The sequence below is a fragment of the Pelobates fuscus genome, chromosome 2, assembly GCF_036172605.1.
Source record: "Pelobates fuscus isolate aPelFus1 chromosome 2, aPelFus1.pri, whole genome shotgun sequence".
Lineage (NCBI taxonomy): Eukaryota > Metazoa > Chordata > Amphibia > Anura > Pelobatidae > Pelobates > Pelobates fuscus.
In genome coordinates, this window is record NC_086318.1 from 425,575,011 (window position 1) to 425,589,926 (window position 14,916).

General features: G+C 40.5%; 1 protein-coding gene across 2 annotated transcripts in view; it reads right to left on the reverse strand.

Moving 5' to 3' along the window:
- Positions 1-14,916, reverse strand: part of TP53BP2 (tumor protein p53 binding protein 2) — a 39,300-nt gene that overhangs the window by 21,732 nt on the left and 2,652 nt on the right. For both annotated transcript variants that reach the window (XM_063444046.1, XM_063444045.1), the window contains exon 2: positions 12,810-12,940. In XM_063444046.1, coding sequence (XP_063300116.1) covers positions 12,810-12,836 — 27 coding nt within the window. In that variant the 5' untranslated portion in view covers positions 12,837-12,940. The remainder of the gene's footprint in view (positions 1-12,809; positions 12,941-14,916) is intronic.

Sequence of the window (14,916 nt, forward strand, 5' to 3'; positions counted from 1 at the left end):
GTTATTTTCAAGCAATTTTTACTGTACATATGGTCAAAGTTATTAAAGATAACAATTTTATTTATTTTCTTATTTTTAAGTGAACAAAAAGAGTAATTAAATAATGCCGATCTGGGCAATAGACTCAAAGCCTGACCCACAATATATCCACAGTCTGGATTGGACAATCTGATAAATAGTGATTTTGCAGTGACTGTATAAATCTTTGTTCTGGAAGACAATTGCCGTACACCATATCAAAAGGCTTAAGGATGCAGGAATGAGTCACATCGCTGGGCTGCTTTGTAATGTCCCCTGACCGTTTAGCCAGAGAGATCTTATTCAACGCACCATTGAAATCACTGGGAATTTATGGTAAATGGAACATTTGTGACTCGCCTGTATAGTGATCTGGTGGTAGGCATGGTTATATGCAATAACTATTGATTACCATTTCCGGATAATTGTACTGGGTTTTTTTTTGGTTCTGTTTTTCCCCTCGTACACAAATAACTTGTTTGACGGGAGATAATGGGTACTTTAAGGCTAAAACATTATTTTCAAGGATTCAGGATGTCACTGTAAACAACACAGATTGCAGCTAACAAATATTCGAGATTCTATCGGGCCTGAATTACAATTTGGCATCAGTAGCTACCAATATATAAGAATATTTTGTGCCTTTCAGCCAGTAAAGTGCAACAGCTATCAACGTGATCATAATCCAAATCTCAGAAACTATTTATTTCTGCTTCAACGCCCCCATAGCCAGAAATGTTAGAGAGGTAAAACAGGATCTGACTTGTGATTAAATGTTTTTTTCTTTTCACAATTCTGAGCTCAACAGGTCAATATCATGATGTTAATGAGGGAGTGGGAAAAAAAAAAAAAAAGCTGTGTTTGCACGATGTGATTACATTACAGGCTGAAGGTTACAGACAGCCTAGTGTATTAATGTGGGTGTTTAACCTATTATATTCCATATGGACATGGCAGTGTGTGTGTGTGTGTGTGTGTGTGTGTGTGTGTGTGGTTCTTAAGAGGCACTAAGCACCATAACCACCACAGTTCAAGGTTTTGCATGCATGGTTATTTTTATGTTCTCAGTTTTGCTAGTTATGTTTTAGTTCATTGTTCAACGTAGAATTGTTAATGTTGCTTGTAAATATCGTCAAAACACAGGAGGTCTTTGTAGAGTTCGTTCTGCAATCACAAATATTTTATTCTGCGTATTTTTTGGTATTGGTTATTTGCCAGAAAAGAGTTTTAGTCCTTTAAAAAAGCCATTTAAGGGGTTGAAATCACCAATAATGGTTAAATTAAAGTGCTAACTCCTCGTTGGCAGGATGGTAGGTTTAAACAATCCTGCCAAATATAAATAAATAAAAATCACTGTTTAGTAGATATACCCCAAAATGAAAACAGGAGTGCATTTAATAATGTTTTTTTTTTCAAGGGGGTTATATCTAAAAACAGCTTGAAAAAGCTATACAACTCTTGCCTGCTACCTTTACAAACCCTTGCGTTCTAACCCTGCCCAGACTTTCTGTAGCTGTCCCCAATGCAGTTCAATGATAAGTCTTTACAAGGTAGGTGCCCTGAGCAATTGCTGCCTCTTGAATTTAGTTTGTGTAAGGCCTAAGCTAACCAAACAAGGAAGTAACAGGCTCTGATGTCTGATTGAAAGCCCGGGGGTGTAACCAGGTTCATTTAGGAACATGTCAATTTCTATTGAAATCTGCACTTTTTGCAAAATGAAAAAAATAGGACACGTTCTTCACACACAGTTTTTTAGCAAGCCAATGTGCTTTAAGAGTCTGGAGTGCCCCATTAATGTATAAATAAAATAAAAACATGGAAGTTTGCACTGACCAGGTAATGGAAAGAGTATCTGAATGTTGGAACTGGGATTAGTTATATGGAGATAAATGTCAGTTACCGGATTGAGGTTTCGTGTAAAAGTGCACGTACTCTGCGAAGAGTCTGTTACGTGTTCCTTTGTCTGCGCAGGATTTATTCTCTATCGTTCTATCCAACAGAAGAGTTCATTCATGCCCTCTATATTCTGGCCTATTTCTAGCCTAGAATATTAAACTTTATCCATCCCCTCCACATCCCATTATGGTCTTTTTTTGTCCTATACTCCTGTAAATCCAGGGAAATGGGTGAACAATTCATATATATTTTTAAACTAAATATAATGCTTTGAAGTATTCAGAATAGCAGCTTTCAGGAACAGGTTTTCCAAACATATTCTGTCCACAAATCTGACTAAAGCAAAATCCACACAGGAAAAACAAACAGATGAGCGCATTGTGTGGTTTTAAGGGCAGTGACTGGAAGAAGTGATAACTTCATGACACACAGGATACAAGCCTTTCTGGTCCTCTCAGTTAGCTATACACGTTGGGTTTGTTTATATATTGGCAGAAGCACAATGTTCTAGAATTTAGATTATAGCAAAAAAGGTTAACGTGCGTTAAGATTTTTTTTTTTAAAACTACGTTTGATTTGCCAATAGGATTGAGGATAAGTAGTGAGGTGTGTAAACATTGTAATTCTTGCTAATGTAAAACGGTCCATTTAAAACCAGTGACTTGCCCTACACCTCTTTTGAAACGATCAGGAGATTAAAAATTGATAATTTCTACAAAAACAAAAAAAGCCATATGGTGATTGTGGGTGCAGCAGAGCACCTAAAGAGTTAATGTTTAATGCATATGTAGGGACCAGGTTTGGATTTAGGTGTGTGGATCATAGCTAAGCCGCCTCCTTTATCACAGTCTTAATGTGTCAAATCAAAAGAGATTTAACAATTTATAATCCCACACATGTTCTGTAAACAACAAGTGAATCATCTCCTTTAACACCAGGGGGATGTAATATGTAATGTCTACTACACCCAGATCAGAAAGTGATTACTCCTAATATTGGATTCACTGGGTACCTGCCGGATGCAAATTTGTCTGGGCTTTGCAAAAGCAAGGCTCAAAAGTAGCACTTGGAAAGTATATAATCCCTACTGATCATATAATTGTGTATTAAGCACCAACATATTCAGCAGCGCTGTACATTGGAAGAACAAGACACGCAAGCAAATTCAATAAAAACAGACGTCACTAACATGATCATAACGATGGGAGAGCCCTAGTTAAACAGGTCTACAATCTATGGGAAGTATTCCTTTAGTGCAATAATAGGAGGAAAATACCCATTGTCCATAGTTTGCAATCACTTCAACGGACAAACACTGAATTGCACCAATGCATACATCTTTGCCTATTACCTTCAATTTTGCATTGTGTCTCAAACTACAGCTTTGGAAAAAATGCTGGTTTCTGTCCAGGACGTGTTACGTGTGTATGAGTAGGACTTGCTTTGCTATATTCACGCACAGTATATACAGCTGCAACACAACAGTGAAACTCATAGTAACACATTATGTACAAGCATATCTCGAACCACAGCCTTAATACCTAGTGTGGTGGGGTAAGGAGTGTTAATCAATGCAACACAGCAATAGACGCTGTATGACAGTGCGGAGATCTATAGAAATAGCACACTGTGTATTGGTAATTTGGAATAAAATGTGTTGTCTTATCAGTTAAATAAATGGTTAACAGTAGGTCATGTACCCTGCTCCCAATCTGAAGTGATGCAAGGCATGCAGTAACAAATCAAATTCCAAATCACTCTACAAAACACTATTACAGACTTTGTATCAGAACGATTAGGAAATTATTACATAATGTGTAAAACGGCAGACAATTCAGGAACACACACCAAATTGGAGTACAGCGAGATTTTTACCCCAGTGACATCCTCGCCTAACACATCACATTTATTTACTGGTCAGGAGGCAAGTACTAGCCCAGAGGAGAACAATTATCATCAGTCTAATAAAATATGAATATATAAATAAAAAAAACATGGAAATTCACACCAAACGAATCTGTAAAAGATTGTGACGTATATAGTTCTAGAAACTAATAAATTAGATTGAAGGAACTTCCCTTTAAAAATCAGGTCAGTCTGTCATCATAAAGCCAATGTGTGCTATACAATTGGAGCAGATTAAAAAAAAAAACTGGTTTCCCCTGTTATATGGGTGCAAACAGCTGCACACATGACATCAGGAAAAACTTATACACCCTTAAAGAAGCAGTAAGTCAAAATAAGATATAAAAATAATTAGGTGTAAAGTGGATTTTTTTTTAAAAGCAAAAGGCTACTGCTGTGCGGCTTCCAAATAGACAATTCAATGACTGAACCTGCTGAGCTGGTCTTCAACTCTTGGTCCGGTCACCATGGCTGTGTTTTTAATTTCCTGCCGTTTTATATCCGCATTGTAAAAGAGTAAACCATTGCATAATATTTTGGCCACGGATAAATAAATGAAATTCTGGGGAGCGTTACACAATGCAGGAACAAATACAAACTCGATGTTAAAAAATGGTGCAAATAATGTAAATGTTCCCATGGTTGCTGTCAACACTTTAGAAAAATAAAAATAAAAAACACTTTAATAAATCTATTCCAAGGATGCCTGCATGCAAAGTCTGTAATTTTGTTTCCACAACCTAAAAAAAGACAATGCTGGTTTTAAATAACCATGCCTGTGATACAGATTTGTATCTTAAAGGGATACTCCAGTGACTTGAAGGAGTCTGTATTTGCACCGTTTCGGTGTGCAACGCTGCATATATAGGAGGTATTTATTTAATGATGCTGCCAGAGGTAAAACTCACATAAATACCACGCAGTAACCAACACTTTTGCTCGAAGAATCACTTTTTTTTTTTTTTTTTAACCTCGTGCATCTCAAAGAGTTAAACCCACTTGGCGCCCGTTAACAAGTAATGATGTAAGTTAGTTGTAATGAATAAGGAAACAAAGAATGGGGACAAAAAATATATATTGTTTGTACAGCCGTAAAAGCAGCAGATTCTATCCTTTTCATTGTACCTTACAGAAAAGGCATTGTTTTAAGTTTTCCAGTCAGTGTACAGTCCACATGGATTTGGCAACACAGTGTTCCCCGACAAAGAGGAAAACAAATATATTACTACTCTAAGAAGTCTTAGTAGATTGATTTTACCAACATTAAACAGTCTCTCATTAGAAATGTATTGCATCCTTGATCTCTTTGTGGAGAGTTTGCCTATAGGCAATTTTGGGGCTCTCTTGTCCGAGCCGTCCCGCCCCACTTCTTGGGCCATCTGCAGCGTCACCCCCCCCCCCACCCCCACCCCCCACCCTTCCATATCTGTCTTCTGACTCATTTCTTCCTCTTTCTGTCTGTGGTGCCGGACAGTTATTAAAGGACCACTATAGGCACCCAGACCACTTCAGCTCAATGACCTAATAGCCCTATAGTGCCAGGAAAACAAAAACAGGCTTGCTTTCATGGCACTATAGTGCTCTTTTAAGTGGGGCCTACAACAATAGTGGGTTTATACTCTCCATGTTATCAACTAACGGGAGGAAAATATTGAGGATGATATGGAGGGGACACCATGTGCTTTGCTATTGCTTTCCTGCTCACTGGTATTTTTAAGCTAGGCATCGAGACTTGTTCTTTCTCAATGTTACTATTGTTGTATTTTACTCTATTATTAAACATCGGGGGGACATCTTCAGGATTGGAGCCCATACACTATACATATCAGTTACTATGTATAGAAACAGTGTCATGACAGGAGGTTTATTTACATTATGTAAAATGACAATATCTTATTTGCTCATTGTGTACTGGGTTCTCGGATTGTATATCTTATGTATGTGGATGACCAACAGAGCAAAAATAAAGAATTTAAAAAATATATATAAAAAAAATAAATACCGTAAATTAAAAAAAAAAATGAAATTTACCTGCAAATAACCTGCACTTCCGTTAATTTTCCTTGGGCATACTGAGTCATTGGACTCAAGAAAACTCAACTTGCAGCTGGCCGTTGGCATAATCTACAAGCAGTTTTTTTTTTAGGTTTTATATATTTAAGAATTGTCTTTCCACAGTTAAAGTGAAAAGAAAATATATGGAAAGAGGTACTCATTTAAAAAGTATCATGTACTGCCAAGATGGCCACCTTCACAATAAAAGTGGTCATATCTTCCATTTTTACCAACTATAAAGTTTTCTTTTATTTGATTATTATTTTTTAGTGATTTGAAGTGGTCGTGGTGCTTTTAAATACTGCACATGATTAGATTAACCCCTTCGCTGGCAGACTTGTAAACTCCACCTCTGGCAGCATCAGCCGGCTCAGAACAAAGTTCCAAGCTTTCTAATGTTAATTCTGTGCAAAGGGTTCAAGAGAAGAGGTTTGAGGGGGAGGAAGGACGGACCACCTCAGAAATGGTTACCATAGCTCTTTAACGTTCACATGGTAAAAATATTGTTAATCAAATACAGATAAATTTTTAGGTGAAGTGACCATTTTAAGCAAGCTTTAATTGGGACATTAGTTTATTCTGTTACTTGTAAGAAGAACATCTTACCTGGGGCCTACGTGGAGGTTTAATTTAAAATCTAAATAGGAAGGAATTACAGCTTTTGGTTACCAATAGATTCCGAATTGGCTTCCTCACCGAGTATATTAGAAGGAAAATGACCAATGCTACTTTGCAAAGTAACATGTATTTATATTTTAGAACATATCAAAAAAAATGAACTTTATAGAATTCTCTTAAGCGATAGAAGGAGAAACACATCCCATAGCTCCAGATAAAAAGGCCCTATATGAGAGGTGGGAAAAAAACAATAACAAGATTGTGACAAAAGCCCCCTTGCCTGGATGTTTGCCACGGGCTCCTGGAGGAATATGAAGGCTAGCCTCCTGTCCACTGACTATGGGCTATAGAAAAAGGCTGGTAAAAAGACTTGGTTGTGGTATTTATTTGTACTGTTCGGAAACCAAACAAACAAACTCACGAACTGCAGACCACCTCTGGGCTTGGCAACCTCTCCTGACACTTCAATTATCGTGTGTTCTAATTGTGCGGATGGGTGGCCGCCGTTCAAATGCACGAACACGTGGGAACTGTGTTGGTGGCCATCTTGTTCGTGGGAATGCAGGTAACTGTGTTTGGGCGTCGATCGCATGGAACTAAAAAGAAGCTTCAAAGTACAGCGCACCACTGGCAAACACAAGTGACCCAACGGATGGTGATCCTGGGAAAGCAACCTTTGAAGCAGTGGGTAAGGCACCTTGAGTTCCTGGTCAAGAGAGAGATGATGCTGGACGACTCGTAGCGGGCGCTATGGTGGTAGCGAGAAACTTGGTTGGCAGAGGGCATTCAGCCAGAAGAAGAGGGCTACAATGGCCCCAGCCTGTTGTGGAAGACCTTTGAGGACGATGACTGTGATAGTCCGGAGGAGTCGCAGTTCTGGGCTATTTATGGTTACCGGCAAAAGATGCTGCTGTTCCCAGGAGCTATTGAGCTGGGACGAGACCTCACCCACCTGGTAACCATAGAGTGTGAGTTGGAGCAGGAATACTTGAACCAAATAGACTTGTTTTACCCATCATCAAGTCAAAGCTGATATTTGGGTACTTGGGAGCTGTAATCACTGCAGCGCTTGGGATTCGGGAGACTTATAAACGGATATACTCAGTCGGAATATAGGGGGATCTGTTACAAAAATGACATGTATTGTAAAGGGAAACTTATGTTTCGGGAGAGGGAGAGGCACTAATTTTAACCGTTCCAATGAAAAAAAATATATATAGAAAATAAAAATGGACATTATTAAAGCCATGTTGAAAGAGTCCAATAATTAACTCAGCATTTCCGGTTAAGATAAAGCATCACTATTGTACCAGGGAATCCCAAGTTATTCATGCATGCCAGCTAAGAGCTTTTATTTCCTATTCAACAAACAGAATCTACAATCTGAAAGCCACACAACAGGAAACAAATATATTTTTAGGATCCTCTAAATAGCCACATCTATTAGCAAACATTTCTAGTAGCCGTGGCTCTCAGATCTTTGGATTTGCTCCATGATGCATGAAACAATGGCAAGTTTTCTGGATGTCCCAAAGTCTAAGACTAGGGGTGGTCTAAATGGAATCATTCGATGTCATAGTGTCTCAATAGCAGGTCTAAAACCTTTGCACAAACTACATACAAAGCGCCTGGTAAATGACAACTCTCCAAATACTGGGCAAATGGAAGCAAATACATTTAAACCATGTTTACGGTCAGCAACTGTTAAACATCATGCTATTAGAAGTAAAATAAAGTAAATTAAATAGAGTATATAGCTAATTTCACTGCCATTTTCTAAAGCGTTTAAAAGAAATTATAAAATGTACGTGGTTTCCCACCAAGACATACATACATACATACAACTAAAATATTTTAGGCTAACACCTGGATCTAAGTAACTCACATTTACAGCAGAGGCATTTCCCAACACAACATTCTTGTAAATCGAATGAAGACTAGAATTGTCTCTTTTGTGGATGGAAAACTAACTGCCTATGTCTGCACCTCTGGGAATAAAGACTTTAGAACATGCAATCATTTATCCAAGTAGAAACATTGCATGCTGCACGTGAAGCTATTTAGTTTCCCGTAAATCTAACTGTAATACATTTTCGGCTGCATTGCTGTTAGACTGGCCAAACACAGCCATTCGCTGGCCTTATCATTCATGGATTCTGCTTACCTGCAGGACACACCACTAAGGCCCGATTCTTCGGGGGAAATGTTGTAGGATTTTTTATATCCCGATTTCATTTTCGTAGGGAAAATAAAATCAAGCCTCTATGAGAAGCATTTAATTGGTGGCAGGAGCAGTAGCTGCAAACACACATTGTGCCTTCAAAACTGTGCATTTAAATATCCAAAGACTAAAATAAAATAAAATACACCTGGTTGTCTGTTTTCTGGCAGCCATTGTTTTGTTTTGTTTTTAAACTTCCCGGTGAGGCATTTCCTTTAAAACCCATCTTAATAAAGACATTATGCAAAACCTTTAAAACTGCAGCTATTGTTGTGGAGTAGTTGACATTCACTAAATTCACTTTGATACGGTTGGTTAGGGAGAAGGGGTGTGATTAATTAGCTTAGGGGCTCTGGCTGAGCAAGAATTTGCTTTAAACACAATGGGATCAGATAATGGAGAGAGAAAACAGAACAAGACTGGATACCACAGTGGTCCGGAGATAAGGATATTCCTGAAACCACAACACATCTCCTGTTACAGTATACTTAATCTGCTTCTTTCAAGATACTTACTGTACAAACACTGCAAGCGGCTCATGCTCTGGGGAAAATGTCTAACACGGCTGACAGCCGGAGGGCTAGATACACTGTGTATCAATACACATTGCTAGAGACATTCTACACCTCTCTCGAGGGTTACACCAGGAAAAAACTAGACAAAAATTTAAAATGTTCAGCATTGCAAAGGATAAATATTACATCTTCATAAAGCAAAGTAAATACATTTGTAAGATTCGAGCAGAGTTCACAAATAAAAAAAAAACCCTGAAATATACTGTTCTGAATACACTGGCAATTGTTAATGTTTATAAAATGTCTACATGTCCCGCAGTGCTGCATCCAAGCTAATTCAACAACATACGTTCAAGAGTTGGTGAGAGCCCAGCTCAAAAGGATAGGGCGGTTTACATAGTAATGTGTTTTGGAAGTAAGCTTCTCATTATTTCAGAATTGACTGGGCAGCAACTTGTAGACAATAATATATAATATGCACATTTCTTTTGGAAGGGGGGGGGGGAAACAAAAAAAAAACAAACATGAAAACGAACATTCTAATTTTTCATCTTTTTATATTTTTGGAATTTAACATACATTTTGGTACACATGGGTATTGTATATCAATGTGTTTCCAGGCCTCCCCCAGTAAACTCATAATACAGATGCTTTGTGCTAAATAAAATAAAAACACACTTCTAACACGCACTAAAATTCATTTTTCACCCACATTATACAGATCCTGACAATCATGTCACATTGATCATTGGTGATTAGGGCGAACACATTCACTGCTACCAAAGACCTTGGCTGTAATGCAGTAAAGACAACCCCCAGTGTGAACAAAACAAGCAAGAAAAGTGGATTTGTCTCTCACAATGTATAGGGGAAATAAATTGGCTGAGCATCAACTGAAATCTAATTCTTTAACAAACAATTATTTATATAGCACCAACATATTCAGTAGTGTTGTACAACAGGTACACAAGACAAACGTTTATTTCTAACAAAGCACGTATGACGGGAAGAGTGGGCTAAGAGCTTGCAATCTAAAGGACCGAAGTTAAACATCATCGGTGTTTGCAACATATCCCATCACAGACCAGAATGAACACGAGCACATTTTATCTGTGTGTAATACCTGGTTCCTTCTGTTAAAACAGACCATGATCCCTGCTGCAAGATTTTGGGGTACACCTTATGGACTTCCACAATGCAAGGTATTTAATATAAAGAAATATTTGAGATCAATCTTGCTAGCAGAAGATATAAAATACATAACTGAAAGCCTTGTAATCCTAATGTATGTCCAGTGAATGAAGGATTCTACATTTAGTTTAGATAGCACAGTTACACAGGATCCAGAGATTATGGTTTAAAGGTTTCATGTTCTGGGGAGCTACCTTCTTTTATTCTGTGCCAACTCGGGGCAAGGCTACAATTTTGCAAAATAATTTTATTGTTAGGTCTGTTTTGCACCTTTTACTTTTTAGCTCCGGCTAAAGAAGTAAAATCTTAGATGCTTTATGTCACTATGTATCAGACAACATAACGAGGAAGTTTTAAAATCTCATTGGAAAAGACTCCAGGGGTAAAATAACAAACACAATGTCCCCACACTCTGAAAAGAGAAACAATTCTAAACAATGGCAATTTCAGATGGAAGATCTCCCTTTCAGCAGGATTTAGCAAAGAACAGACCTTTCAGGATTTAGCAGCATTCATTTGAAAGGGCCTTTGTTCTGCTAATTTGTTCTGCTTAAACAGAGTTATCAGAAGTAGATTTCCATACAATGGCAGTCAGGATCCATTTCAAGAAAGTGAGAACCCAGGAACTAACATGTTTATCAATCCCTACCATAGATTTAACAAATGACTATTTTACACCTGGATATTGCAGTAATAAAATCATCTAAAACCTTAACGAACCACCTACTGGTCCAAACCAATTAAGATACAATGTAATACCGACCTCTGACAAGTCATTTAACACCTGAATTAGAGAAACACTTTATTATCTATGATACAATTAGCACTTATTTGATCTCCAAATTGCCAATAACAGCCTTCAGACAGAAGCAAGCATTGATACTCAGCCACAACAGTTAGAGTGACCATCATTTACCTGTTGTATCGGACACTGTACGATTGTCCTTAACAGTAATGGGTTACGGGATGAAATCAAGCCAATACTGAATTATTTTGTATAATTCATGGCCTTCAGCCCTGCCCCTCTTAACAGTGGTCTAAAAAGTAAATTTCGTACGAATTCTTTGGAAAGCCGCAGTCAAGAATGTATAAGTATTTTGGGGCAAATTGGAGTAATTTTATGAACTTGAAAATAAGTCATTTCAATTAAGTTGTACACAATGGGGGTAGGGGTGGCACGCAAACATTTAGACAAAAGAGTAGATGTCAGAAGCAAACGTTAAGTTTGGAATCAGAAAACCTTTTGCTTTAAACAATTACTGAGCACAGAGTCTTTCGGCATATTATGCACAGAGTTGGCTTAAAAACCTCTGTTAAATGACATCACAGTTTGGCCCCACATTGTATAAATCGCTAATCCCCACCCTATGACAGCACTCGACAGAAATACCCTGCGCCAGGAACACATGACAGCAGCAGGTAGCAGACCCAGAGGCTGGAAATATTAGTCAGGAATGTAGTATTTATCCAAGTTTATCAGCAGTGAATCATTATTCAGGAATGTGATTCCACCAGCAGAGAAATATCCGAAATAATCAGAGAACCAGAACACAAAGGGCGTTCAAGTTTGTTTAACAGACATCTCTGCTGCTCCGGATTATTACAGCAAGTGCCTGGAGGGACACAGAACACCAGGTTCACATTACCTGGGAGCAGACTGGCCTCTCACATTTAACCCTTCAAACACAAGTGGACTGTTCACTCTGGCACTCAAGAGCCAAAGTCATCACTAAAAACGGCCCATGTAAATGTAAAATCAGAACGCTTGTTAAATCGGTAATCTGTAATCATGAAAAGATTCTAAAACAGGCAAGCAAAATACAACTGGATTTGTTATGGCTAGTAAAGAAACCAGCTAATCATTAACCATTTACAGAGTAGCCAAACAGACTAAATGGCTGGGTAACTAAAGGAAAGAACAAAATGTAATGTTACACAATTATCAAAACACTGGAGGAAGAAGGGGGGAAAAAAAGCCTAACAACTAAACTTTTTAGGCTGTGACACAGGTTGGTATTTAAAAACCCCATTTCCCCCTCAGCAGATGGAATTTCTGTCATGCGAACTGTTACACAGTGTGTACATTTTAACCTTTTAAAGACAATCCAAAAAAAACAAACATTTTTTTAAAAACAAAATAAAAAAACAAATAAAAATGTACAATTCTCACATAAATGAGGATATTTGTGCTGACTACAAATTCTGCCTGTAGGTATTATGTATTATGGGTATTATGAGTGAACCAGGCAAGTCAAGACCTAGAATCAATGAAATGATGAAATGCTGGTAACATCATAGAAGCCTTAACTATAACTTTATGAACGGTAGAGTACAGCAGTTATTAAATCCACTGAACATACAGTGACAATAGATAATAAAGGGGAGCTTACCGGCATCATTTTGGGTCCGTACCGCATTTAAGCAGTGGGTGTCAGCCTGTGGCAGTGTCTGGTGGTGGAAGGGGTCAGACCAGGTTGTTCAGTCTGAGCAAGATTAAACAGTCATTGATGGGAGATGGAACCTGTAAATGCAGAATAATTAGAGGGACTTATGTCTGCCAGCAACCCCCTGTGTCTATTTATTGCTCCCTGTGTACACCTGTCTATCTGAGCCCCTCCCCACGGATAATGCACTGTCCCCTGAATAGCTGTCCTTAATGACAAACCAGCTCTCTGATCTAACTGCATCTATGGACTTCCTGGGGTTAGTGACATATTAATAAGCAAACATGTTACTTGTTTATTCACTCACTCAAGCTGGGTACTGTCACACGTGTTCGTATCTATGTGGCCACTAGCCACCTTACAATTACCTGTGCATACTGTGAGACATATCACTTTTATGGTTTTATCACCTTAGACATTGTCTATTCCTACATTTCCTTAACTCGCAATGTCCCCTTTTAACCCCTTAAGGACCAAACTTTTGGAATAAAAGGGAATCATGACGTGTCTCACACGTCATGTGTCCTTAAGGGGTTAACAGCCAGGAGCCTCTGGACACCTTTCAAAAGTGATTTCACTGCCCTACTCCTTCTAGGGTGCACCTCTCACTGACTAGGTAGGCGTTTGGGTTTCTGTATGCACTGCATGAGCATGTTGATGTTTCTGCCAATATAAGAGAGACCCTGTTCACACTCAGTGTGTGTATATGTCCCTGAAGATCTCATACTGTGTGTGGTCATTGGAGATTGCATGGATGGGGTTGTCTCTGGATGTTTTATGTTCAGTGTGTGCATGGGGGTGACTCTGGATGTGTCAGCCTCAGAGTGTATGTGTTGTACAGTGAGTTCATGGTGATAGCAGGCTCCATTGGTGGGGGCAGGGAGAGTCCCTGGTGGTCTCAGGCTTTGGGGGAGGTTGAAGTATAAGGTTCAGTTTGCATGTTTTTTTTCATGAGGGGAGTCTCATGCTCAGTGAGTTTGAGGGGTCCCAGGCTCAATATCCGTGTGTTAGGTGGTGTGTCCCAAGAGATCTCGGACTCACTGTGTATTTGCGAGGGGATCCCTGGCTCATTGTGTGTTTGTGGGGGGTCTCCGGCTCACTGTGTGTTTGGGGGGGGGGGGGTCTCCGGCTCACTGTGTGTTTGGGGGGGGGGGGGGGGTCTCCGGCTCACTGTGTGTTTGGGGGGGGGGGGGTCTCCGGCTCACTGTGTGTTTGGGGGGGGGGGGTCTCCGGCTCACTGTGTGTTTGGGGGGGGGGGGGGGGTCTCCGGCTCACTGTGTGTTTGGGGGGGGGGGGGGTCTCCGGCTCACTGTGTGTTTGGGGGGGGGGGGGGTCTCCGGCTCACTGTGTGTTTGGGGGGGGGGGGTCTCCGGCTCACTGTGTGTTTGGGGGGGGGGGGGTCTCCGGCTCACTGTGTGTTTGGGGGGGGGGGGGGTCTCCGGCTCACTGTGTGTTTGGGGGTGGGGGTCTCCGGCTCACTGTGTGTTTGGGGGTGGGGGTCTCCGGCTCACTGTGTGTTTGGGGGTGGGGGTCTCCGGCTCACTGTGTGTTTGGGGGTGGGGGTCTCCGGCTCACTGTGTGTTTGGGGGTGGGGGTCTCCGGCTCACTGTGTGTTTGGGGGTGGGGGTCTCCGGCTCACTGTGTGTTTGGGGGTGGGGGTCTCCGGCTCACTGTGTGTTTGGGGGTGGGGGTCTCCGGCTCACTGTGTGTTTGGGGGTGGGGGTCTCCGGCTCACTGTGTGTTTGGGGGTGGGGGTCTCCGGCTCACTGTGTGTTTGGGGGTGGGGGTCTCCGGCTCACTGTGTGTTTGGGGGTGGGGGTCTCCGGCTCACTGTGTGTTTGGGGGTGGGGGTCTCCGGCTCACTGTGTGTTTGGGGGTGGGGGTCTCCGGCTCACTGTGTGTTTGGGGGTGGGGGTCTCCGGCTCACTGTGTGTTTGGGGGTGGGGGTCTCCGGCTCACTGTGTGTTTGGGGGTGGGGGGGGGTCTCCGGCTCACTGTGTGTTTGGGGGTGGGGGTCTCCGGCTCACTGTGTGTTTGGGGGTGGGGGGGGGTC